Source organism: Silurus aristotelis (assembly GCF_946808225.1).
Source record: "Silurus aristotelis genome assembly, chromosome: 10".
NCBI lineage: Eukaryota > Metazoa > Chordata > Actinopteri > Siluriformes > Siluridae > Silurus > Silurus aristotelis.
In genome coordinates, this window is record NC_139583.1 from 22,787,492 (window position 1) to 22,811,804 (window position 24,313).

The 24,313-nt window shown below is 35.8% G+C and overlaps 1 protein-coding gene, 1 long non-coding RNA gene and 1 pseudogene across 5 annotated transcripts in view; 1 reads left to right on the forward strand and 2 right to left on the reverse strand.

Moving 5' to 3' along the window:
* Nucleotides 1–16,732, forward strand: part of relt (RELT TNF receptor) — a 30,629-nt gene extending 13,897 nt beyond the window's left edge. For 2 of the 3 annotated variants that reach the window (XM_083553082.1, XM_083553081.1), the window contains 10 exons: nt 2,099–2,173; nt 3,286–3,378; nt 3,463–3,647; nt 3,959–4,014; nt 4,638–4,916; nt 9,430–9,510; nt 9,593–9,671; nt 10,951–11,178; nt 12,693–12,843; nt 14,152–16,732. In XM_083553082.1, the coding sequence (XP_083409208.1) occupies nt 2,120–2,173; nt 3,286–3,378; nt 3,463–3,647; nt 3,959–4,014; nt 4,638–4,916; nt 9,430–9,510; nt 9,593–9,671; nt 10,951–11,178; nt 12,693–12,843; nt 14,152–14,163 (1,218 nt within the window). In that variant the 5' untranslated portion in view covers nt 2,099–2,119 and the 3' untranslated portion in view covers nt 14,164–16,732. Of the gene's footprint in view, nt 1–304; nt 322–2,098; nt 2,174–3,285; nt 3,379–3,462; nt 3,648–3,958; nt 4,015–4,637; nt 4,917–9,429; nt 9,511–9,592; nt 9,672–10,950; nt 11,179–12,692; nt 12,844–14,151 lie in introns of those variants that run through there. The other variant, XM_083553080.1, reaches the window with a different exon arrangement.
* The window catches only part of LOC310732588, a 325,505-nt gene that overhangs the window by 243,584 nt on the left and 57,608 nt on the right, over nt 1–24,313 (reverse strand). The gene's annotated exons all lie outside the window — the stretch shown is intronic.
* On the reverse strand, nt 16,642–20,818 carry LOC310732506 (P2Y purinoceptor 2 pseudogene; annotated as a pseudogene). Its single transcript, XR_014538160.1, has 2 exons — nt 20,668–20,818; nt 16,642–18,956 (listed from the first exon to the last, which is right to left on the reverse strand). The product of XR_014538160.1 is annotated as a P2Y purinoceptor 2 pseudogene (transcript).

The window sequence follows — 24,313 nt, forward strand, 5'->3', positions numbered from 1 at the left end:
TGTTTAATCCTGTGCATATTTCCCTGTGGAATTTAATGTGCATGCCTGTTTACTTTCTTGTTTAAAATTGTACAACCATTTAACAACTTTTAACCACAATGTCCTTAGCTGACCCAGTGTCAGTCAGTGCTGAACATAGGAACAGTAGGGGCGGTGCCTCATCCAGGTGTGGGCGGAGTTGTGGTTTTAAGTGGTGCTATAAGTGATGACAGCTCATCTTATGTATGCACAGTGTGCTGTTTTGACGCTGTCCACAGTCCTCTGAAGTTGGGCTCATCATTGGGAAAGGGCCGTCAAGTGGAACTCTAGATTGGCGCTCGGGTATGTGGGGCTTGTATTTAGCACTGGTGGTGGGGTTTAAGATTGATGAGGTCTGTAGAATTGGGAGTGGGGTCCTGGATTGCGAATACTACTGGGGTCTTGGGTATGTGGTGCATTGTAAGATGTTTAAATGGCTCTGTGAATCGGACTTTTAATTGGTGCTGAGTTAAGTGGGACTTTATGGTTTATGGACAAGTGGGGCATTGAATGGGTCCTGGATCAAGTTGTTGATCTGGGTTGTGATGATACTAGTGGAATTTTGAATGGTCCTGAGATCACTGAAACTGTAAAACAGTACTAAGTTTATTGATGACATTTCAGTTACCTGAAAATCTAGATTAGATCTAGATAGATTTGTAAGTTCTGAATGATTTTTTGGGAAATGGAGACGCTAGATTGGTGCTAATTTAAGGGGTACTTCACAATGACTTTCAGGTTACTGAAACTGTAGATTGGTGCTGAGTTAGGTTTGACTTTAGTATGACTTTAGAGTAACTGAAACTCTAGATTAGTGCTGAGTTTGGTGGTAGGTAGGTAATTGAAATGTTGTGTATAGAGTATATAGCTTTAGGGTAAGTAGGTCTTGAGATTGTTGCTGAGGTAACTGGAGCTGTACAAATACACTTGGACAATTTGGGGAATTCAGATGGTTTAGCAGTAAATGAGGCTAGATTAGTGCAGTGAGAATTAGATATCTGGATGGTATCCTTTGCTTCTTCAGTTCAGGTCAGGCTAGTTAGGAGGAGAAGCCACTCAGTTATGTATCTTTTTTTACTTTTGTTGTTGCATCAGATCCATTAATTACTATGAGTACTTTTTAAGCTTTGTATAACATTTCTCTCTCTCTCTCTCTCTCTCTCTCTCTCTCTCTCTCTCTCTCTCTCTCTCTCTCTCTCTCTCTCTCTCTCTCTCTCTTTCTCTTTCTGTCTCTTTCTCTCTCTCTTTCTATTCCTTTCTCTCTTTCTTTCTCCTTCTTTTTCTCCCTCTCTCATTATGTATCTGCCTGAATAATGTCTCTTATTGGGCTCAGGGTTTAAAGTGATGATTAAAGTGTCATTGTTATTTTAAAAATAGATTCTCCATGGAGACTGTAAGGGGAGGTAAGGAAAGAGTGGTAATGGCAGGCCAGAGCTGGGTGTGAAATTGATATGGCCATTCACACACCCGTGGTATTTGGATAGGAACGTTTATCTTTGAGGTACTGGAGGCCTGAACTGGGTGTTTGAAAGGGACAAATGTGGGAAACTTTATTGGTGAGGAAAAGGTGGAGAATTGTGTGTTAGTTGCATTTATGGAGATTGCAATGATTGCAATCTTTGAATTGCTTAGTTCTAAAATAAAATATCTCCACAGCAAACTGTAAAAAAACTGTGTAGAAGGGTGGTAAATTTTTAAAGATTATAACCCATCATTAATGCTCTCCTCTTCTCCCCCAATTTTCATTCTTGGATCATTTTATCTGACCACCAGAATGACCAGTATGTTGTTTCAGACCCAACTATACACGATTAACACAAAAAATAACAAGTGCCTACAGTGACTGGCCAAACCACAGACCAAATATAGATCACATGTCTATTTGTGTCTTACTATTGGTCATGGGTTATTTTAAATAAACAAATCCAAGCCTGTTCATTCATAAGAGAGCTCAGCTTTAAGTACTGTTTACCCTGACAGGGATTATGACACAGCTGTTTTTTTTAGAATGTCACCATTGCTGTTACTGATGTGTGTCATTTTTTTCAACTCATCTTGTCATGTTGTTTTTTTTTTATAGATCTTATGTTTATAGAGGATCATGCTGAAGATGACGAGGAACCACCTTTACTGCCCAACTCCTATGCTTTTTATGGTAAGAATGTGGCCTACCCTGATGTTCTACATTGGAGAATTGCTGAATGTGTGCATGCATCTTTGACAGCTTGTGAGTTTAATGTAGGTCTGTGGTACATCTGTCTATCTAGCTAGCTAGCTAGCTAGCTAACTCTGTCTGTGTTATATTTATAACTCTTCCCCTGCAAATACTGTAAAATACTACAATTATACTACAATAAACAATACTACAATAATTCATAATTGGCCTTAATCAGAGACCAATGGAATACTATGAATTTTTTTCCTCAAATGGTAATTACTTTTGTTTGTCACAATATTATCTAACCACTGTAGCTGGGTCTATTTCCTAATTCATATTAATGCATGAATGAATTATCACAGCACCATGGGCTTTTTCGGGAAATCTTGCAAAATCCCGGCACATACAGATGCCAGATGCCCTGTAAAAATATCAGGCAAAATATCCTATTTGCATCTGCCTCTTTTTTGAACACATTATCTGTTATTAACAAATACTTGGTTCAATATCTATACTATCTATTTGTCTGTAGTCATGTATTTTCTCTCTCTTTCAAACTTTTCCTGACACTAAACCGTTCTTTCGCTGGCTCATTATATTTCATTTAGTGTGCAGCACTTGCTCCAATGACATCACAATGCAGCCTCTGTAGAGCACAAACTGAGCTGATAGCCCTCCTTTATAACCACTCGATTCTCAGAAAGGCTCTATACAACAGTGCCAATTCAATAACACATCCTATCAGGACATCAGGTTTTAAGGAGCTGAGTGAAACCTTTTTTGAGAAACATTTAAGAGGAAAATAAAATGAACTGGTTTTATAACCTTTCCTCTGCAAAGTACAGAACGAAGACAAAAGCCAATAAGTGTTCACAAAACAAGTTTCCCAAAACTGTCACAGTGCCCAAGGCTTATTTGTGTGACTAACACACATTGGTTGTATGTGTGCGTAATGTGTATACATGGATACGGATGTGTGATCGTACTGTACTGCAAATGTGTACAGTTCAAGACTTTATGATCAACTTGATTGTTTGCACATTCATATACATTGTGGTGTGTATGTGTGTTAGAGTACTAAGCCCAATTTCTTTTACATTTGGCTGCAGCTGCTGTGGACGTCGATGGTAATGGCTGCTCCATGTCATAAGGGTCAGCCATGTGTGTGTCTACAGTGTCCTGCTGGACATGAGCCGTCCACGGTGAGGGACAAAACAGGCACACATCAGCCACATATGCATCCTAAGAACCATTTAAAATAATACAGGATATACTGTGTGTTTCAGCCATGCAGTACACTCGAGGGTCCTGACGCAGTGGTGGAGTGTCGGCGTTGCCCACCAGGTACTTTCTCAGACTCCTATGGTCCGGATCAGTGTATGATACACACACAGTGCAGGAGACTGAACCGTCAAATAGTGACACCTGGCACCTCAGAATCAGACGCAGTGTGTGGATCCTGTCTACCTGGGTAAAGCTACTAATGCATAGTAATGCATAGTTACATTTATTTATTTATTTATTTGGTTAATGCCTTTTATTAAAATGGATTTTATTTTGAGTTTGTTTCCCGAGTTATAACACTGATCTGACCTGTGGGGGAAACCTGTAATTGTATTATTGTATAATTGTAACTATAATTTCAGTTGAAGGTTTTTGATTGTGTGTGTGTGTGTGTGTGTGTGTGTGTGTGTGTGTGTGTGTGTGTGTGTGTGTGTGTGTGTGTGTATTCCTTTACATGTTGTGTGTTTGCTTGTTAATAAAATGATTGTTGCCATTCAGGTTTTACTCTGCACTGAGTACACAGAGATCCTCCACCGAGCGTTCATGCATAAAGAGTGAGTGCTTTGTTAATATTGTTTAGTCGCAAAATGAACTTTTACCTCTATCCATTTAAGATTATTTGTAAAAAATACAAATAAAAAAGATTATTATTTGACTAATTTCACATTTTATACATGTAAAAGTTAAATTAATTACAGATATAATATTATATTATTATATAAATATGTAAATATTAATATTTATTAATAATAATAATAATATAACAAGAAGAATGTGTTGAATGAAATGGCAGACACTGTATTTAAAATGCAATTATGTAAACGTCAAAATAAAATATGTAATAAGTTACAATGTAAATTTTTTTAAATAAATAAACGTGTTATTGTTACTACTATTGTTGCTATTGTTAAATATTGAATAATGATTTGTAAATATGATAATATAATAAATAATATATAATTATAACATGCATTCAATCTCTGGTTAATGGTGTCTGTTAATGTAAAAATGCTGTTAATGTTAAATTAGTGTTTAAAATACATACAAAAATATTTTATATATATATATATATATATATATATATATATATATATATATATATATATATAAAATACTGTATAAACTACGTAAAATAATGTTCAAAATCACCCTAAAATAATTTGATGGTTGATTATAGGATCTCTGGTGCGTTTGCGGCGGAACTCAGGAAAGAATGCCCGGGCACACGGAGCTGGATCGGGTGGATCAGCAGTGGGCGGGGCTAATAACACATCTGTACAGGCAGCAGAGGAGAAGAATACAGAGTATGCCGTGTTTGTTCTCGTCCCCGTGTTCTGTGTGACTGGGCTGCTGGGCATCCTCATCTGCAACCTGCTCAAGAAGAAGGGCTACAAGTGTACAACAGAGAAGGAGAGGGCAGAGGCAGAGGCAGAGGCAAGCGCACTGCAGAAAGAGGGTAACCATGCACACACACACATGCATACACACACAATACTCATAATCTATTTCACGCCTTCATTATTTATGTATAGATATTTTGATATACACACAAATTCACAGACAAAGTATTCTCATAAAAGTCATACATACAAAACACAAACACTTTTTTCAGAGCAAAGACAGATGTGTATACACTCATGTTATGTGTGGGTACATTAGTGTGTACATTCGTACATCAACCGGAAAAATGCGTACACTTTCCAAGTAATACATAGGTATATGAGAGCTGGGAAATCAAAGCATATACTCAGAACTGCATTTTCCAGTTTTTACATATTTACCATAAAAACGTATACCCTCACTTTTCCCTTTAGTAAGAACACCAGTACACTTGCTTATTCATGCATTTATCCAGTCGGCCAATCCTGTTGCGCCAGCACAATGCACACAATTATGCAAGAGGCCGGTGAAGAGGTAGAGATAATGTGCACCTGATTGGAATGGAGAAATTGGTGTTGCTACACAGGTGGTTTTGAGAATTTTAACTCAAATTTCTTAATTCTCCGGAGATTTTCCAACAGTCAATGGTGTGAAACGCAAAAAGAAAGGTCTGGAGGAAACAAATTATCTTAATGATGGAGGTTAGAAGAAAATGGCTAGGCTGACCAGAAATAACCAGTTGAAAACCAGAATAAAGGCCTGGTGATATTTTTCCAGTCTTCAGTGGTCTAGTTTTTTTAGTTTTACTATAGACTCTGGATACATCATCATCAGAATCAATATACGTAAGTGAATGAGATGGCTAAAGTGTAATGTTCACCTCACTAGCTTCACATATAACTTGATACTTTGTCTTGGTGGATCCTGATCAATAATTTAGGCTTGTCTTCTGGAATGTAATTGTTGGAGCCTTTGCATTTTTTACAACAGAATAAAGTAGGCCAGTCAACGTATTAAAGAATTTCCACCTACATAATCAGTCAGCCATGACGTTTCATGTCTGAAGTTTGAATGAGCAGGTCATGAACAGATTTTCTTGGGACATGATGGCTTTAATAATGATGTCGCCTCAAGTCAAACGAAGTGAAGTGGATATGCTATAGATTCAGCTGACATCAAGATCCAAGATTTTATTTGTCACAAACAATTATATACAGACTATAACTTGCAGTGAAAAGTAAACCTGATTGGCTGCTCAGAAAATTGAAAAAAGAAACGTCTTCAGGTTACAGATGTAACCCCAGTTCCCTGAGGGAACGAGATGCTGTTTCGAAACGCTTTGTGCGGACATGGCCGAGGCTTCGTCTGTACGCCTTCCCTCATATCGCGCTGCTCCCGGGAGTGTATTTTTGTAGCTTTAACATTTATATAGTCTTAATAAACATTTGATTATTAAGACAAGGTGAGGGAGGTGAAAATGAGATGGTTTGGACATGTGCATAGGAGGGACATGAGGTATATCAATAGGAGATGCTGAAGATGGAGCCACCAGGAAGAGGAAGGCCAAGGAGGAGGTTTATGGATGTGGTGAGGGAAGACATGCAGGTAGTTGGGTTGAAAGAGGCAGATGTAGAGGACAGGGGGTATGGAGACGGATGATCCGCTGCGGCGACCCCTAATGGGAGAAGCCGAAAGAAGAAGAAGAAAAGAGAGAAGAGTGAGTGATTTGTCTCTTTTTTTGGTGTACCATTTAATGCTAATAGATTTGGTTTTTTGGCTCTGCAGATTGCAGTGAATTACATTCTTGAGCTGAAAGAGTGTGTATGCCTTTGGGACTAATCCAGCATGTGTGTGTGGTGGAGTAAAAGAGGGCAGCCAGAGGACAGTAAAGCTCAGAAAAGTGCCGCATGCAGTGTGTGAAAAGTCGCGATGCGACGCGGCGAGATCGTGTGTGCAGTATAGAGAGAAAGTGGGAGGAGGACTGAGGATGAAGAAAAACACAATACAGGGGTGTAAGAACAAAATGATGAGGACATCGAATATCTTTATGAAGAAATAAATTAAAGATTATTAATGGTGACAAAATACAAGTACTTTGGAGTCAAAAAGAACCCAGGAAAATTCTGAGATTTGATACTGTTCTGAAACCAGCAGCAAGAGATTTTGTGTAGAAGCTGTTTCTCAGTATTACTGTACCTGTCTGAATGGTCTGGTAACTTCTATCAGTTGTTAGGGTAATATAGTATTAATTGTTGTTCATCTGTTTCTTGGTGATGCTGAAAGCCTTCTCAAGACATTTCTTATTATAAAGAGCTTTATCTATAACATAGTCTAGGTACAAAATGAACAAACGAAGCACCGGGCATAAATTTTTTAAGATCCTCATTTCAAAAAACAGTGTACGTTAGTATAAATTAGTTTAATTAATGTGTGTGTTTAAGCCACTCAAATAACCTATAGATCCCACAAGGGAACAAAATATGTCGTCCCTGGTAGACTAGAGTAATAATAGCAGCCATCACTGACTGTGTTTACTCAGGATGAATAGACAAGAAGGCTGAGTAGGCTATTCTCAGAAACTCCCATGCATGCACATACATCTTTGGAATTCTGTTACCATGGAGAGGACTGGACTTTCAGGCAGTGGCATGGGTCAGTGGGGACAGAGTAAAAGTGATAGCGTAGGATTTCTGGGAGGGCTTTGTGTGTATGTGATGTCATTTACCAAAATGTTTTGCCCATTTATTTGTTTTATTTGTGTATTTGTATTTTTAAGTATTTAAGAAACACAGTTATAGGAATCGAACTTGAAATCACTATTTTAGGTAATGAATAATTCTGGCATTCGGGAGGGACTTACCCGACTTAATCCAGCTCTTAATATCACCACTATCACATCACGATTATAGAAACCATCAATACAATACAAAAACGCGTGTGGCATTACAGAGAGAGAGACATTTTACATGGTGAATACCATTTTACTAAAGCAGGCTCCAAACCTCTACAACACAACCTCAATTGTGCACCTCCTTCATCTGGAGCAGTTCAGAATCAATATTTGTCTAATTACATGACAGAAACATAAAAAATGAAAATATAATACAACCTACTCACCAGAGATGCAGACTCATAATGTGCGCCGCTCCTCGGAGGCTGTAATCCAGAGGTACCGCTCGTATTCACTGGTCTTGAAGTGGAGAACAATTAATTTCCCAGGCTAGCTAGCTAGCTTTGGGGTTGGCCGACCTCCTCACAATGTCTAGCTATTTTGAAATATGTATTTTTAAGTATGTCTGAGACCAAATCAATTTCTCTTTCGCTATAGGCATAAAAAATTCTAACTCTGATATATTAATGTGTGCAGAGCTACAGACGTGTTTTGCCAGTCGAAATTGGCTGTAACAGTTTCCCTCTGACCAACCAATCAGAGAACGGAAAAATGCTAGCTGACAGCTAGCTGGTCCTGTGAGGCAAATATGAAATATAATTGGTTAAAGAAACAGAACCATTCATAATATTATCTATGGTAAAATGGCCAGCAGGACAGGCCCTGGGCAGATTAGATTGACATGGCAGCACATAGATCCTGAAATCTGATTGGACAAAAAATCTTACATCCACATACACGTACTGGAAGCAGTGTAGCCAAGAGAAACGCTACGAAATGAGAGAATAAACTGTTGGGAATAAACTAATACAATTTTATGGAACAAATATTAGAATTTAGGTTGTAAATGTAGGTCAGTGCTTCTGATAGTGTTTAGGCCAGCAGAGAAGGATTTGCTGGCCCTGACAAGCTCACTGAAGAAAGTATGAAGAAAGATGAAAAAGACGTGGTGACGTTTTAAATCTTTCCAGTATCTCTGAACCAGCAATACACCGAGCCTCGCGTTTTGGCATGATTGGCCTATTGTATAATTGCATGAATGCATCCAGGTGTACAGGCATCATAATTTCTAGGCATAGGCAAACTAGGCAGCTACCTGGTGCTCAACCGGCTCGGGTGGGGGTGGGGTAGCCCTCGCCCTTTCCCATTTAAATTATTTATATATTCATTTTAATATACAGTATACTGTATGTTTACATAATTTGAATGAGTATTGATTGTTTGGGTCGGGGTGGAGCATTGTGGTGGGAAGGTGGAGCCACTGGGAGGGACAATCTGAATCTCGCCTAGGGTGCCAAAAGGTCTAAATATGGCCCTGTATACAGGTGTTGAATAAATTGTTTGGTAAATGTACTTTGGTACTTTCTCATATATATAACAAGGTAATAACTAAGCAAATTTTACTAGAAAATCTATTGATTCTATTAATTATATCATATGACCAGTGTGAAATGTGAAGTGTTAGTTGTCTGATAATGAATTGTTTGTTTTAACTGGATTTAGTTATATAATTCAAGTTCATCTGTATTAATATACCATGTCTCCATGTAAATCGGGTTCTTAGGCACTTTTTTGACTAAACAAAGTATTTCAAGTGAGTTGAAATGTTTATTAATCACTGTTCTACCCCCAGCATTCCACCATTTCCATGATCAGATCCTGAAACTAAAGCTCTGATTATGTGTGTTTGTGTATATAGGTAATCCTTGCCCTTATGTTATAGAAGATCAGAATGAAGACACGATAAGTGCATTGGTACGCCTCATCACAGAAAAGAAAGGTATAGTCTTTTGATTTTCACAGTATAGAACAGGTTTTTATAAGTGATGTTTTCTAAAACTTCAATTCTGTCTGTGTTTCAGACAATGCTGCTGCTTTGGAGGAGTTGTTACTGGAATATGAGAAGAAGGATATGTCTAGTAGCAAAAGATCATCAATCAAGTAAGATCCTAATCAGGATTGTGTCTGATAAGTGAACATTTGTTTTACATCAGTACTTTACACAGGCACTGGACCAACAGCTGTAAAAATTATTTAGTGTGTCTATCATCTTTTTCAAAGATGGTTTAGGATCCACAATTTAGTTCTTTTTTGATAAAGAAAATTAACATTTTTAAGTTACGGTCAATAGTGTTCAAGCAGTACACGTGTGTGTTACTTTCTTAGACACGCCTGTCAGTGGTCCTGGGATAATCTCAGAATTGACCATGACCCAGATAAAAGTACTAAAGGTGAATAAATAAAATATACAGTATATGACAACATTTTATTGTTATATATTATGTATAATTTATATACAAATATAAAACGTCCATACTCTCCTGTTAAAAGTGTATTTTTTTGTGATGTAATAAAATAAAATAATCTATGATAAATGATGTCAGATCTTTAAGAAGTTAAATGAATCAGAAACCTTGGAAAAATGGAGAAAAATTTCTTCACATTTTTGAAACATCCAACATACTGTATATTTAAATTTGACCAAAAAAACGGTCTAGATTAACAAGATAAAAAAATAATGACAAATAAAAAAATACTATTTTCCCTTCACAAGTGAACCCTGTGAATCAGTGTTAAATCACTGCTGAGCACACAGTGGATTCATTCATTTATTTATTCATCTTCAGTTCCTGCTTTAGTTCATATATATTTGTAATTCATATCTTACGTCAGAATCTGCTGCATCAATTGTTCCACAATGTGTCATTGTGTCACTGCTTTTACTGTCCTCATTACAGCCTGTATGAAAAACCCTCACTACTCTACCCTTCAGCTCAAGCTTTTTTTGCTTGATAATGCAACTTTCTCCCCATACAAGAATAAACAAAAAGCTACAGCTTTGCATGTGATGACAGGGCAGTGTGAAGATGTTTGCTGTAACCTCTGTGAATATCTTAAAATACATTTAATATACTGTATATTTAAATAGCACCGAAAAAGGTTTAATTACATTAACAAGCTCATTTTATTTACTCTTTATTTATATTTCTGTATATCTGTCATCCATACCGTTTGTTTTAAGAATGCCTCACAGTGTCCATTTCAAATTGACAAGTGGCCAATAATGAAACCAGCACAAATTTAACTTTATTAGATGGTGGGTTCTAATATCCCTCTCTCTCTCTCTCTCTCTCTCTCTCTCTCTCTCTCTCTCTCTCTCTCTCTCTCTCTCTCTCTCTCTCTCTCTCTCTCTCTCTCTGTTTTTCTGTTCCCTCTTCAGGTTCCCTGGCTTCCTCCAGTTCCGCTCAGCATCCAAGGTCTGTGCTCACCATCAACACCATCATACTATCAATGGTGTGATCCCACTTACTGGTATCAGCTGCTCACGCTGCAGTCAGAAGAAATGGCCTCACGTGCTGTTGCCTCACACCATTGATACAAATAATACATCCTGTGCCGCATCTATCACCTCTTCACCTGGCGAAGGCAGGGTCCTCAATGTAGGAAGGTATGGGTTATGAATGTCACAGTTTGATAGATGCAAAATTGATTATTACATCAAAATGAAAAAATAAATCTGTATTAGTATTAGTAAAAATTGATCAGTAAAAAAAGTATTAGTAAAAATTGATCAGTAAAAAAAGTATTAGTAAAAATTGATTAAACATCTAAATTCTGTAATTTTCTAATACAAAGACATTAAATGCCAACTCACACTAATACATAAAAATACCACTAAACCCACAATCTATATTACCAATAAACATTACGTTCCCACAAAGATTATACAATATTTTTAGGAAATGGGTCATGCTTTTAAATGGAAATAATCAATAATAGGATCACGGATTCAACCCTGTTCTTAACTGTTTTTCAGTAACAGTAATTATTTATTCCACTTATGCAATAGCAGTTAATTTATTAATGGATGAAACATGCCTTTAACCATTTATATTTGCATTTTGCATGTTATCAATATAGTCTCTGTGTTTTTTTTCTTGTAGCTGATAAACAAAAATGCATTGCCATTTTACTGACAAAACTGGAAAGCACAATGCCCTTAAGACTTTTCAATGGCAGAATAAATAATGACTGTTCTGACACACTAGACTTCTTCTATAAATGATAGAATCATTATGTGTATTATAAATTATTTAACCTTTCCATACAAGCATAGACACTAAGCTACAAATAGACCAATTCAATTTGTTAGAAACTAACCACCGTCTCAAAAAATACAACAAAGCAAACTTATATTTCTAAATATGCTAGCTGCTCTAATATGAATAACATAAGAAACTTAGTTTAGCAAAACTTTGACATTTAAATAGACTACAAGATACATTTGCTGTTATAATAACTTTTACTCTTTTGGGAAGATGTTCGAATAGATTTTGGAGTGTGTTTGTAGAGATTTATACTCATTTATCCACAAGTCGTGCTAGTAAGGTCAAGTACTAATTACAGTCCAATTCATACCAAAAGTGTTTAATTTAAAGGTGTTTAGTAGTGCTGACATCAGAGCTCTATAGCTTCTCCATTCCAAATCATCTAAACCATATCTTCACAGAGCTGGATTTGTGCACAGAGAATAATGTAATGCAACCCCATCGAAAGGCATCCTATGTAATTGTGTGCCTCCAACTTTATGGCAACAGTTTTAAAGAAGAACCACATATTGAAGAACAATATATTCAAGTCATGTAAACCCATGACTAGAATTACCTCAACCAATATTGTTGTTGGAGATGCTGTTATCGAAAATGTATATATTTACCAATAAATAGCAACAATCACCGATGCCCACCATCAAAAAGCAACGTTATTAATAAAAGACAAAAACTCACAATAATTTAAAATTAATATGCAGTATATCTGCTAAAGTACCAAATCCACACTTTCAGAATGCTGTATGTTTTTAATAGATTGTCAGAGTTGCATGTCATGCCAAGTAGTACTTGACCTCAAATGCACTTATCTCCCTGATCATGGCCTTTAACACCATTGATGAATGATTGGCAGGTTCCAGGTGGCTCAGATCCTGGAGGGTGACCCAGTCACCTTGCCGACGACCGATTCAATAGACTCTTCTAACATGGAGCCTGCTGAAGAATCATCCCTTCTGGCCATGTCCTCTTCCACAAGCTCCCCTTCTGCAACGAGCATACTTAAGGTGAATGACTAACAGAAATACATCTGCAATTCCTCTTTCCTTACCTACTAGCCCTCGTTTTCTTTTTATACTGTTCTTCCATTTCACATGTAAATAGTAAACTATACTACTACACTATTGATTATTAGTGTATTGCAATATTTGTATTCAATGTAGTCTTCAACTTTTGCCAAAGCATCAATGTTCACGAGTTGAATCAAAGCCATATATACATAGCCACCATTGGCACCGAACAAATATCATTATGCATTTTGTATGTGAATATGATACATATATGCACTTTTGCACTCTAAATTAAGCTTAATATGAGATTGACGTAAGGTAATTTTATAGGTATTTCAAACTCTCCCCTCATAATAAAGCTTTTTCAGGCTTTGTTGTTATTTGTTGATCTTTTGAACATCCATATAAACCCTTTAACACACTGAAACCCCTTTATTGTATTTGTCACACACTTTAATATTTTTCAGTCGCTAGTATAGGGCAGTTTTTTACAGCTTCCTAACATGAACACAAGGATGGTGGATAGCTGGATGGAGAGTTGAATTGGCAAATGGAAAAACATTGTGTTCTTATTTCTCTCACTGTCTTTTGTGTGGATTTACTGTATAGAGGAATGTAGTGATAGTTTGCTAGCTTAAACCATAACAACCATTCTTGAAAAAGAATATTTCTTTGCACAGATAACACCAAACTTACGATAACATGATCCCTAGCTACTAAATAAAGCTAATAGGACCTTCACAGTCCTCGAAGTCTACTGTAAAACTCTACATGCTCTTAAGTCTGCATTGTGTTTATTTTTATTCTCATTTTTTTTCCTTTTTGTTGTTTTTTTTCTCTCTCTCACTGAAGCCATATATTAGCAACATCATTAGCAACCAAATTTGCGCTTGCTAATACTCTTTTTTCATACACTGTTAGGTGAAATAGAATAGTCTAAAAAGTTTACAACTTTTTAAAGTAAGGTAAATGCCAGGATAAAAATGAAAAAAACTTGAATATTGGCCTGGTGCTATGTGTCTGTTCGTCAGTTGCTAATTCAGAATGTCAGTGCTGACCTCTAGTGTACGAGGGGTATAACTACACATATGAACATTTTCTTTACAAAAATATACAAAATGTAGTAATTGGTGATGTAAATCATTACTAGGATTTTTCTTGAATCATTTATGATTCATTGTATGATTTAATTTTGTGAAAACTCAACATTTTAATATTAACATGCCCTGGTCCTCCAACCTTTTAATACTAACATGCCCTAGTGTTACTTTATTGACTTTTTTTTCTTTTTTTTACTTTTATTAGATGACTGAGTAAATGAACGAGTGGAAGAAAAAGTGAAGCATCCAGCTTGTTGAAAGACATCAACACCACATCGAGCACAACCTTATCGCTGGTCTTCTAAGGAAGTGCCGAGGCTCAAGCTGGATGGAAATTGTATTAACCCCTATGGGGAGTTAGCCTTAAATTTAGGAAAACAGGATTTGGTCTTTATAAGAGTTTTTGGAGCTATTTTATTTGTTTAAAAAAAGAGTGAAATGTGAAACATATCTTAACTTTGTAGAGTAGATCTTTATATTTGTCAGATCATTTAGAGTTGCCTCTTCTTTAAGTTCTTCACTGGTCCAATAAATATACAGAGAATATTCATCAAAATAATATTTAGATTTATTTTTCTTTACATGTCAGGAAATGCTTGTTTTTTTTTAGTGTTTATTTTTTATTTATTTTTTTATCTCTGCAACAGGGACAGCCTTATATACCGTTAAACCACTTATTTCATTGCTGTAAATAACTCCTAATATGTATAGTATAGCATGTAGACAGGTATTATCAGTTATTTTGCATTAGGAGCATATAAAGCTCTTTTATTCTATAAACCTTTACAGGGGTTCAGTGAGTGGCATAAATTGATCATTCTCACCAGCTTTTATGTCTGATTTGCCTAAATAATATGGATGAGGTGGAATTAGGTTTCGTTTTAAGTATTAATATTGGAAGCACTATGCATTTATCTGCCATGCTGCAGAGTATTAGTGCTGAGCGGTTGTTCCTGATCCTTCCACTTACATTTCAATATATCAAATGTTAATATTTTCTATGTTGTTCACTGATAGCAGTGGTAAGGTTTAAATAAAAAAAAAAAAATTTCGGACCAGGAGAATAACCTCACAATTTTGGGGTATTATGGTATTGGTTGATAGTAAAAATGATAGAGAAACATAATATATATTTGACAACAAGGTTTTCATAAAATCTCAAAGTATTTATCACATTTTTTAAAACTATAGTTGAAAGAAAGAGTGGTTTTAAAGAGTCACAGACAGACATAAATTAGACCACCGAAATAGGAAACATAAACAGGTAAAAAAAAAAAATGATTGATGGAAATGCATTTTAAGGTTTTTTTATTGTTGTTGTTTTTTAAGAAATGAACTGTAAGGAAACCATCTGATCACACACCGTAGATAACCATGAAACTGTGAAAACATAACAACCCCGATCTTCTTTTTTTTAACTAGAATAGTCTCAGAAGGTGTTTTCAAGCCACCTCGCTTTTCCTGAGGTGTTTAGACCTGCAGTTCAAGCAATTAATTAGCTGAGTAAAGTATGAAAGATCATGGAAAAAGCTAAACTGTGATCATGTATGACTGTTCTAGTCTGTTTTTCCTCCACTATTTAGATTATTAGATTGTTTTAAAGCAAGTTATTCAGGATTCAGGTTTATTATTTCCTCATTACTATGAGGCCATAAGTAAATACAAGTTTTTAATTACGGTTTGCTCTTGAAAGAAAGACCAAGCTTTATAAAAGCTAGTTTTATTAGCTTACCATTGCAAGCTAGTTCATTTCATACACAAGTTGCACTAGCTATCTGAATTGAATCATGAATCATAAAATCATGAAAACTTCTTGCAAGTTCTACTTGAGCACATACAATGTCTTATCCAAAAAAAGTAAAGGTTACCTTTGAGACAGTTGGCACACATACTAGTCTCTAGAATGCTGGTGCAGGTATTAACAGGTATGTGCTGAATATCGCAATAAACATTATGTGTTGAATATCACAATATATACATGTATAGCCTAGAGATAAGCAATATAAGGGGGCACTAAAGGCCTATGTAACCATTGTGATATCTTATGGTGCATCATTGAAGCTACCTCCCTATCTAACTATTTATGGTGTATATACCTACAAAAGGTTTTTTTTCATCCTTGCACACAGAGGCCTCTGCATATGTGAGGGTTTACACTGAAACAACAGCCACTCAAGGTATAAGAAACTTGTTTAAAGTAAAGATACTGGTGGTACATCTGAAATACGCACAAGCATACTCATGCATTAGCCTCTGCTAACAAACGAAACAGATGAAAATAAAAACTTTGGCTATGTAATACTGTATATTGAGTTTAATTGCTGGACTAGATGTGAAAACTCTGTGGATACTGCAAAGTCAGAAATTATAATATAATTTGCAGTCATCTTTAAACATTGAACAAAATTAAATATGTTTTTATTGGGGTTTTTCCTCATCTTGTTTTACTTTTATGTTTATGTTTAAATTTTGAAAATGTACGATGGCAGATAATGTTACAAGCAATACTGTTACTGTCATCTATATGCACATTTTTATAAATAATAGAATTTTGTACATTATTTTCCAGTCAGCCCTTTAAAAAACAGTATTCTACTATATGTTTAGGATCTGGAATCTGTGGGTTCTATGATACTTGTTAAGGTGTTAATAACCAGACTAATGTAATGAGAATAGAAAGAAAAGATTATCTGCATCATTGTAGCTTTCTATTTATTTACATTTAAACATTATTAGCTTTTTCTTGATATTTGTACTCTTTAAATAAAGGATAAGAACTGAACAAATGTGTGACTTTTTACATTTCCAAAGTTAACATATTAACATACTGATTCTAAAAGAAAAGTAACTCAATAAACATTCATGTAAATGTAAAGCAAAACAAAGCCACTTACGTGAATCAGAAGCATGCAGACATAAACAAACATATTTTTACATTTAAAATAAAAATAAAAAGTTGTTACATTCATTTGCTTAATTAACAGGCATTATATAAAGTTATATACACATTGTTCAAGCTCATTATAGATGACTTGACATTTGGAAAGAATCTGAAGTGCTGAATACTAGTACTGGATTACTTAATAGTAATCTATAGCATGATATGAAAGCTATACTGTTCAGAATGCAAACATTATATGCTGATGCAGGCCTTATTTATCATATATCAAATATCTGAATATTAATTTGGCTTTATTGAGTAAGGAGTAAGAAACATTTTGATTTGCTATAGAAAAATGATCATTGATGGGGCTGAGTGATCCTGATGTTCCGCTGAAGCAAAGTTAGTGATCCACCCCAAAGTTTATTATTTTCCAACAATAGATTGTGTGGTCTAGTGGTTAGGATGCAGCGCTCTCAATGATGCGGCCCGGGTTCGATCCGCAGTCAGGGAACCAACCCCAGCCATTAGGGTTGCACAAGCCTTAGTGCTGGTCCCATGCCCGGATAAATGGGGAGGGTTGCGTTAGGAAGGGCATCCAGCGTAAAAACGTGCCAAATCAAAACATGCGGATGGTCCGCTGTGGCGACCCCTAATGGGGGAAGCTGAAATAAAATTTAATAGCTTGTGTACAAGTGTTTAAATCTTTAAATTCCACAGCTGTTAGACATCCTCAAAACAAGTTAGGCTGTTATTATTAACATTAACAACCATAAACAATTATTTGCTCGCCATCCTGTTTATTCTGCTCACCAATCTTTTTTCTTTCTTTCTCCATTCCTAAAACGTTCTTACCTCCAAACATTACAAAACCCTGACACTGGAGACTCCACCCAAAAATCCAAGATAAACATCTCCTCACTGAAAACTTCACCATAACAACTACACACTAAATGATACCATTGCAAAAGTTGTAAAGACTTTAAAGGCATTAATGGCGTAAACAGGAACCTACAGAAGGAATATCATGTGATTTATAAGTAATTCATAGGCAGTAAAGTTAAAACATTGATGTATTTAGAAGACCAACAGTAATTACAACTGAAGCAAAACTCAGAACAGTTCTATATATATATATTCTTATTGTTTAATCTGATTGTGAGTTTGATAAACCCTTATCCTCGTCAGATTTCTGGACTTGCTGCTTTATCTTCTTCGGTATACTTCTTCGGAAACCCTGGCCAGCCATGAAATACAGGATAGGGTCAATGCAACAGTTTATGCATGCTAGAGGTCTGGAGACCTTGTACGCCATTCTAAATGCTTCCCGGAGAGAACAGTTTGAAATGAAGTGGCGAGAATAGTATTGAAAAGTCCGTGTCAAGTGGAAGGGCAAAAAGCAAACTATGAAGACTATCAGCACGATGGAAATCATCTTTATAGACTTTTGCTTGGAGTGCTGAGATGTACGTCCCACTGCGTTGGGTTGTATAAGTCTTTGCACCATCAGACTGTTGCACACGATCACTAAAATAAAGGGTATTAAAAAGAAAAAGACAGAAACGACAGAACTATACTGCAGGAACTGCTCAAACAGTTCATTTGTTGTGGTGTCTTTGCAGATTGTGCCATTTGTATCGGTTCGGGAAAAGTAGAGTACTGGCGTTTGGAAGCATAAGACAACTACCCAGACAAGGGCTGAGACATAGCTGGCACGACGGGTGTTGAACCAACCCATTGATCGCACCGGGTGGCAAACAACTATGAAACGGTGGACATTGATGCAGCAGAGGAAGAGGATGCTTCCATAGAGATTGGTATAGAAGAGAAAGCGTATAAGTTTGCAGAACCCCTCAGTGAAAGGCCAGAGTTTCCTGACAGCATAATAATAGATCAGAAAGGGTAGTGTGAGGATGTAGAGTGTGTCACACACAAACAGATTGATCATGTAGACAGTGATGGGACTCCAGTGTTTGATCCAAAACAAGATGGCAATCATGGCAATGAGGTTGAGTGGCAGGCCGACCGCTAGCACCACACTGTAGGTAACTGGTAGCAGGATGTTGTTGATATCTTCAGTAAAATTGCATTTGGTGTTATTTTGATTGGCCATCTTTATACATGAAAGTCTAATATAAGTAGAGAGAAATGAGGAAACAATTAATAAACACATGTATACTAATGTTAGGCAAACAATATGCCTTGATCTGGTTTTAATAATCATTAACCTTCATTTTGTTCATTTGCATTTATTTAAACAAGAAAATGTTAGTAGCCCTTCAGGACCTGATGCTTTCCGCTAGTTTTTGGAATGTGGCTTTTGGGAATGTGTGCTCATTCAACCGCAAGAGAATTAGTGAGATTGGGCACTGATGTCAGGTAGGAGCCCTGGGGCATAGTCAGCATTCGTTTTATCCCAAAAATGTTCAAAGGGGATAAGGTTCAGGCCATTCGAGTTTTTCCACTCCAACCACAATAAACAATGTCTTTATTTAACTTACTGTGTGTACAGGGGAATTGTCATGCTGGAACAAATTGGGCCCCGAAATAAATTTTACGGCATATAAAATCAACCTGTATAATTGTGCACTTCTATCTTTGTGTCAACAGAAATGGGCTCGCATATGATTGCTCGGTGATGTTAGGTTTCCCCAAATTTTGACTATATAATGTATAAAAATGCACTAAACTTTAGAAGAGTGTAGGTCGATTAGACAAGCAAGCACAAAGTTTAAAAAGTGAGCTTTAAGAACCAATCAAAATAAAACACTCTGCAATTCAATGTCTGAGACAGTGGATTGAAATAAACAGTTTTCATTGAATAGGGAGGCTATGATTAATTTTAAATGTTTTTTGTTTTTTATAAAACGTGGAAATATCAGCATTCCACATGTCAACATCCAATTTATCTACCCAGATCTGTACATGGTGTACATGATGAAATCTCTGTGTTTAAAAAAATCTGCTAAAGAACCAAAACAACATTTTGCTAAGTTAACTAGTGTCAACTTAAATTTTCTTTATATTTCTTTGATAAATAAAGTGGTGTTTACTTTAGCACAAATCATTCAGCTAGTTAGCATAATTGTTTAAAAATGCATTCCAGTGCAATCAATGCAACTTGTTATTAAGTAATTAATAATTTTATATTTAAGTAAAAAAAAAGTTATTACTACAATGAAAGTAAGGTTCACGCAAGACAGAATGTTCTTTACATTTTCCACTGCTTAAAGCTATGAAAATGAAACCAAAATCAGCCTTTAGCTGGGATTCTGGTATCCAGATATGCAGTTTTGCAACAAGTTATGTATTAAGACAAATACCTTAGTTGACACTGTAGTTTTTAACTGCAATATTAGAAACTGGATTTTTATATCTGAACCGGTTTATTTAGGTCCCTCCTTTAAACCAATAAACCTTTCATTTCTAGCTGACTACTGGTCCCGCATTCTCTGTCCAAGATGACGTCATTGTTACAGATTCACATTACCGTAAGGCCAACCCACGATTTATTTTTTGGAAACATCTCTAGAAACAGAATTTTGATGTGGAAAATAATCATTATCATGTGTAAAAAAAATCATTGTAAAAGGAGAGGGTTTGCTTACATATTTATAGAAATTCATGATTGCTGCTCTTTAAGTAAAATCACAGAACATTTTTTAGTCCCCCCTCCACTTCCTTTGTTAAAAAACTGCAGAAAAGTAAAGTAAGATTTATATAATGTTTTCAAGCTATAGAATCTATTGCACATTGCCTTGATTTAATAAGTCGTATGTATTATTAAAAACTATACTGTACAGATATAAAATGCAAGTATCAGATATGAAGTGTACTTACAGTGTATGAATCTGTCAGAAATTTAGTTTATATTTCTCTGCCTGTATCTTTCCTCCCCTCTTCTTGCTCTGTCTCTCACTCTCTGTTCTGCTTACTTTTATCACTCTGCGATGCCTCAGACTGACCTTCTTTTCACCAATGTAGGCGTTTCTCAATGGGCAAGCTGCAGCTTGTTTCTTGACTAACACTAACACACAGGGTTTCAAAATGTTCAATGTTCATGGCCAACATGGAAAATGTTCATCAGACTAAAACTATGCAATCTACTATAATCGTTTCCTGACAAACACTTAAAAAAAGAATATGATGTCGTACATTCATTTATATCTACATTTTTTGTTGTTTCTTGTCACAACAAAATGTTTTATTCTATATAAAGTCTAAAATAGGTTTTAGTTCCCAATTTCTACTTTATTTTTATGGTCTTGTCAATTTTCGAACAATTATGTAGTTGGTGTATCTAGTATTTACTGCAGTATTGCAGTTATTATATATTCATTATTATATAAAAAATGATTATTAGACTTCACTCTGCAATGCTATGTATAAAAACAAATATAACAAACTTTTAACAAAAAAGTTGGACCATGTACTGAAATACTATACATATAACATATACATATACTGTTCATTTTCACCCCTGATAGTTTTCCATAGTTTGCAATGATTTCCTGAATGCTGTATTCTGAAACTGCAGGTATATAATTAACAATAATTGTAAGTTCTAAAGATAAAAAGACTTCTGTGTCCTGATACCTGATTGCTCACTTCTATGATTTACTTGTTTCTTTCTTATGTGTAAGTTTCTTGGAAACAAAAGCAAGTTGGTGAAAACCCATTGCACATTGAACATACACATGAGCTACAGTAAGACAGTCACCCAATCTTTGAAATGGACCCAGACCCCTGGAGCTGTGGTGTTGTGGCACTCTGCCACCTTGTTAGTATGACAGATACTTCATGTAGAAAGTGTTAAGATTTCAGAGTTTAGCTGACCAGCTGATTCACAACTAGTAAAACAGTAGATATAAAACACTCTGCTGTAAGTAGACAGGGTATTGTGATTACTCAAAGAGCAACAACCACCTTTTTTCATAAAATATGTAAAAACAAATCATAATATGAAACTGTATTATCACTTATCCGATCATTTCTGGGTTTACAAAATATTATTTATTATTCTGTTTATAGAAAAGGTCCCCTGGTGGTCTAGTGGTTAAGATGCAGCGCTCCCACCGCTGCGACCCGGGTTCGATTCCCGGTCAGGGAACCATCCCCAGCCACTCTTAGTGCCGGTCCCAAGCCCGGATAAATTGGGGAGGGTTGCGTTAGGAAGGGCATCCAGCGTAAAACATGTGCCAAATCAAACGTGCGGAGGATCCGCTGTGGCGACCCCTAACGCGAGAAGCCGAAAAGAAACTTATTCTGTTTATAGAAAAGTTTACAAAATGTTGTGAGCTGGTCTTTTGGTAAATGTGAGTCCCGAAACCATTACATCATCATTGAGAAATACATGAGGACACTTGTTTATCTTACTCAAGCTAATGAAAAACAGTCAAAATCATAAAAGAATTAGAAGAATTGTGGGTTTACATTAGAAAACGAAATCACCAGTTCAGGTATTACAATTCTGTGTGTCCTATTGTAACAAAAATCACAAAGGCAACGTATGTATTTGTCTTACTTAACTTGAACACTCAGTTTTTACTTATTTATTGCTGATTTTGTTCTCGTATTTCATAGTTTCCATTGGTAGAAAAGTACTAAATGCAATTAATCCCTCTAGTAATATAGTACCTCTAGTAATCTCACTGCAGTAATATCTAAGGAACGCACAATTACGCCAGCTAATTGACTGTGCGGTACGTACAGGAACACTACATTGATTATCAAGACAAACGAAGAAAAATAATGTTAGCTGGCAAGCTGACTGTGAAAAGCTGCTGAGATTTTAGTATCTCTTTTAGAGACTAGCTAGCAAGTTGAATATTGAGCTGTGAAATGCTGATATCTCCACAGGTGTTGCTTCACACAGTTTACAGATAATTATCACACTTTTCTTTAAAGCATTTAAAACCGAACACAACCTCTATGATAAATTAGGACAGTAATGCAAATCTGTTTCCACTTTGTCAGATATTGCTGCTGGTGACTGAGCATTTGCTTTATTTTTAATGGGTCTTGAACTTTTATATGATCTATTGTTTATTACTTGAACATACTGTCTAGACATGCTTGTCTAGCTCAGAAATCCTTATTAGACTTCACTCTGCTATGATATTTATTAAAATAAATATAACAAACTTTGAACAAAAAAGTTTGACCATGTACTCAAATATCATACATATAACATATAATACTGTTACCTTTCACCTCTGATAGTTTTTATAAGTTTACAATGATTTCCTGAATGCTATATTCTGAAACTGCAGGTACATAATTAACAACATTTACAAAGACTTCTGTGTCCTGAAACCTGATTGCTCACTTCTATGATTCACTTGTTTCTTTCTTGTCTGTAAGTTCCTTGGAAACAAAAGTAATTTGGTGAAAACCCAAGACCCCATTGCACATTGAACATACACATGAGCTACAGTAAGACAGTCTTTGGAATGGACCCAGAACCCTGGAGCTGTGGTGTTGTGGCTCTCTGCCACCATGTTAGTAAGACAGATACTTCATGTAGAAAGTGTTAAGGTTTCAAAGTTTAGCTGATCAGCTGATTCACAACTAGTAAAACAGTAGATATAAAACAACACATCGTTTAGTTTGAATTTGATAGGTGACTAGATCAGTGAAAATCCTGAAGAAATGGTTGGTTCTGAAATTGCAGAAATTCTTCCTCAAAGTAGGTCCAAAATAATATATTTTAAGTTAATAGGTTTTATTAACTTTACATATATAAACAGACCGACTGACCAACAAACCATAAAATCAAGGACAGTGAACTACATGTGAAATAGTACAGTGTAAGTGTAAAAAAACTTCTTCACACAATCTTTTGTGCTAATAAAGTGTACTTTGTACAAAGACAGGCTACTGCAGGTTCAGATCTGTTGAAATAATACATTCAAGAGATTTGCAGCAACAATTATGAATGATGTGGAGTACCTCCCATTTAAAAAGTACGAATATGCTGTAGGCATAGATATTGATATGTTTTATAATACAACCAAATATTACATTGGAGGCTAGCAATGTTACAAAGGTTACTGAATGCAGCTGTCCTTATAGAGTTTATACGAAGTGATTGAGGAGTGAAGTAAAAGTAAAATCTTTGGGTTATTGAGTTAAGAAATTGCTAGGTGTCTAGACAAACTAACTTTGCTGGCTAATATTAGTTGAAGTCATGACCTATGTTATTATGAAACTAGCATTATGTATTATATAATGTAATGTATTTATGTGCCAGGCACACTGCAGACTAGGTGCACCATGGGCACTTTATATTTAGAGGAGAGCATGAATGAGCCCCAGTGTCAACAGGATTTTTAAACTTCTGCTGACTAAATAAAATACAGTATGTCCAAAACTCAGCAGCTGGAATTCTGACTAGGGCAAAGATTAGTGATCATTTTATGCTTACTTTGGACTGCTTACATTGGTGTCCCATCAGGTATTATGTTGATTATACACCCCAAAACTT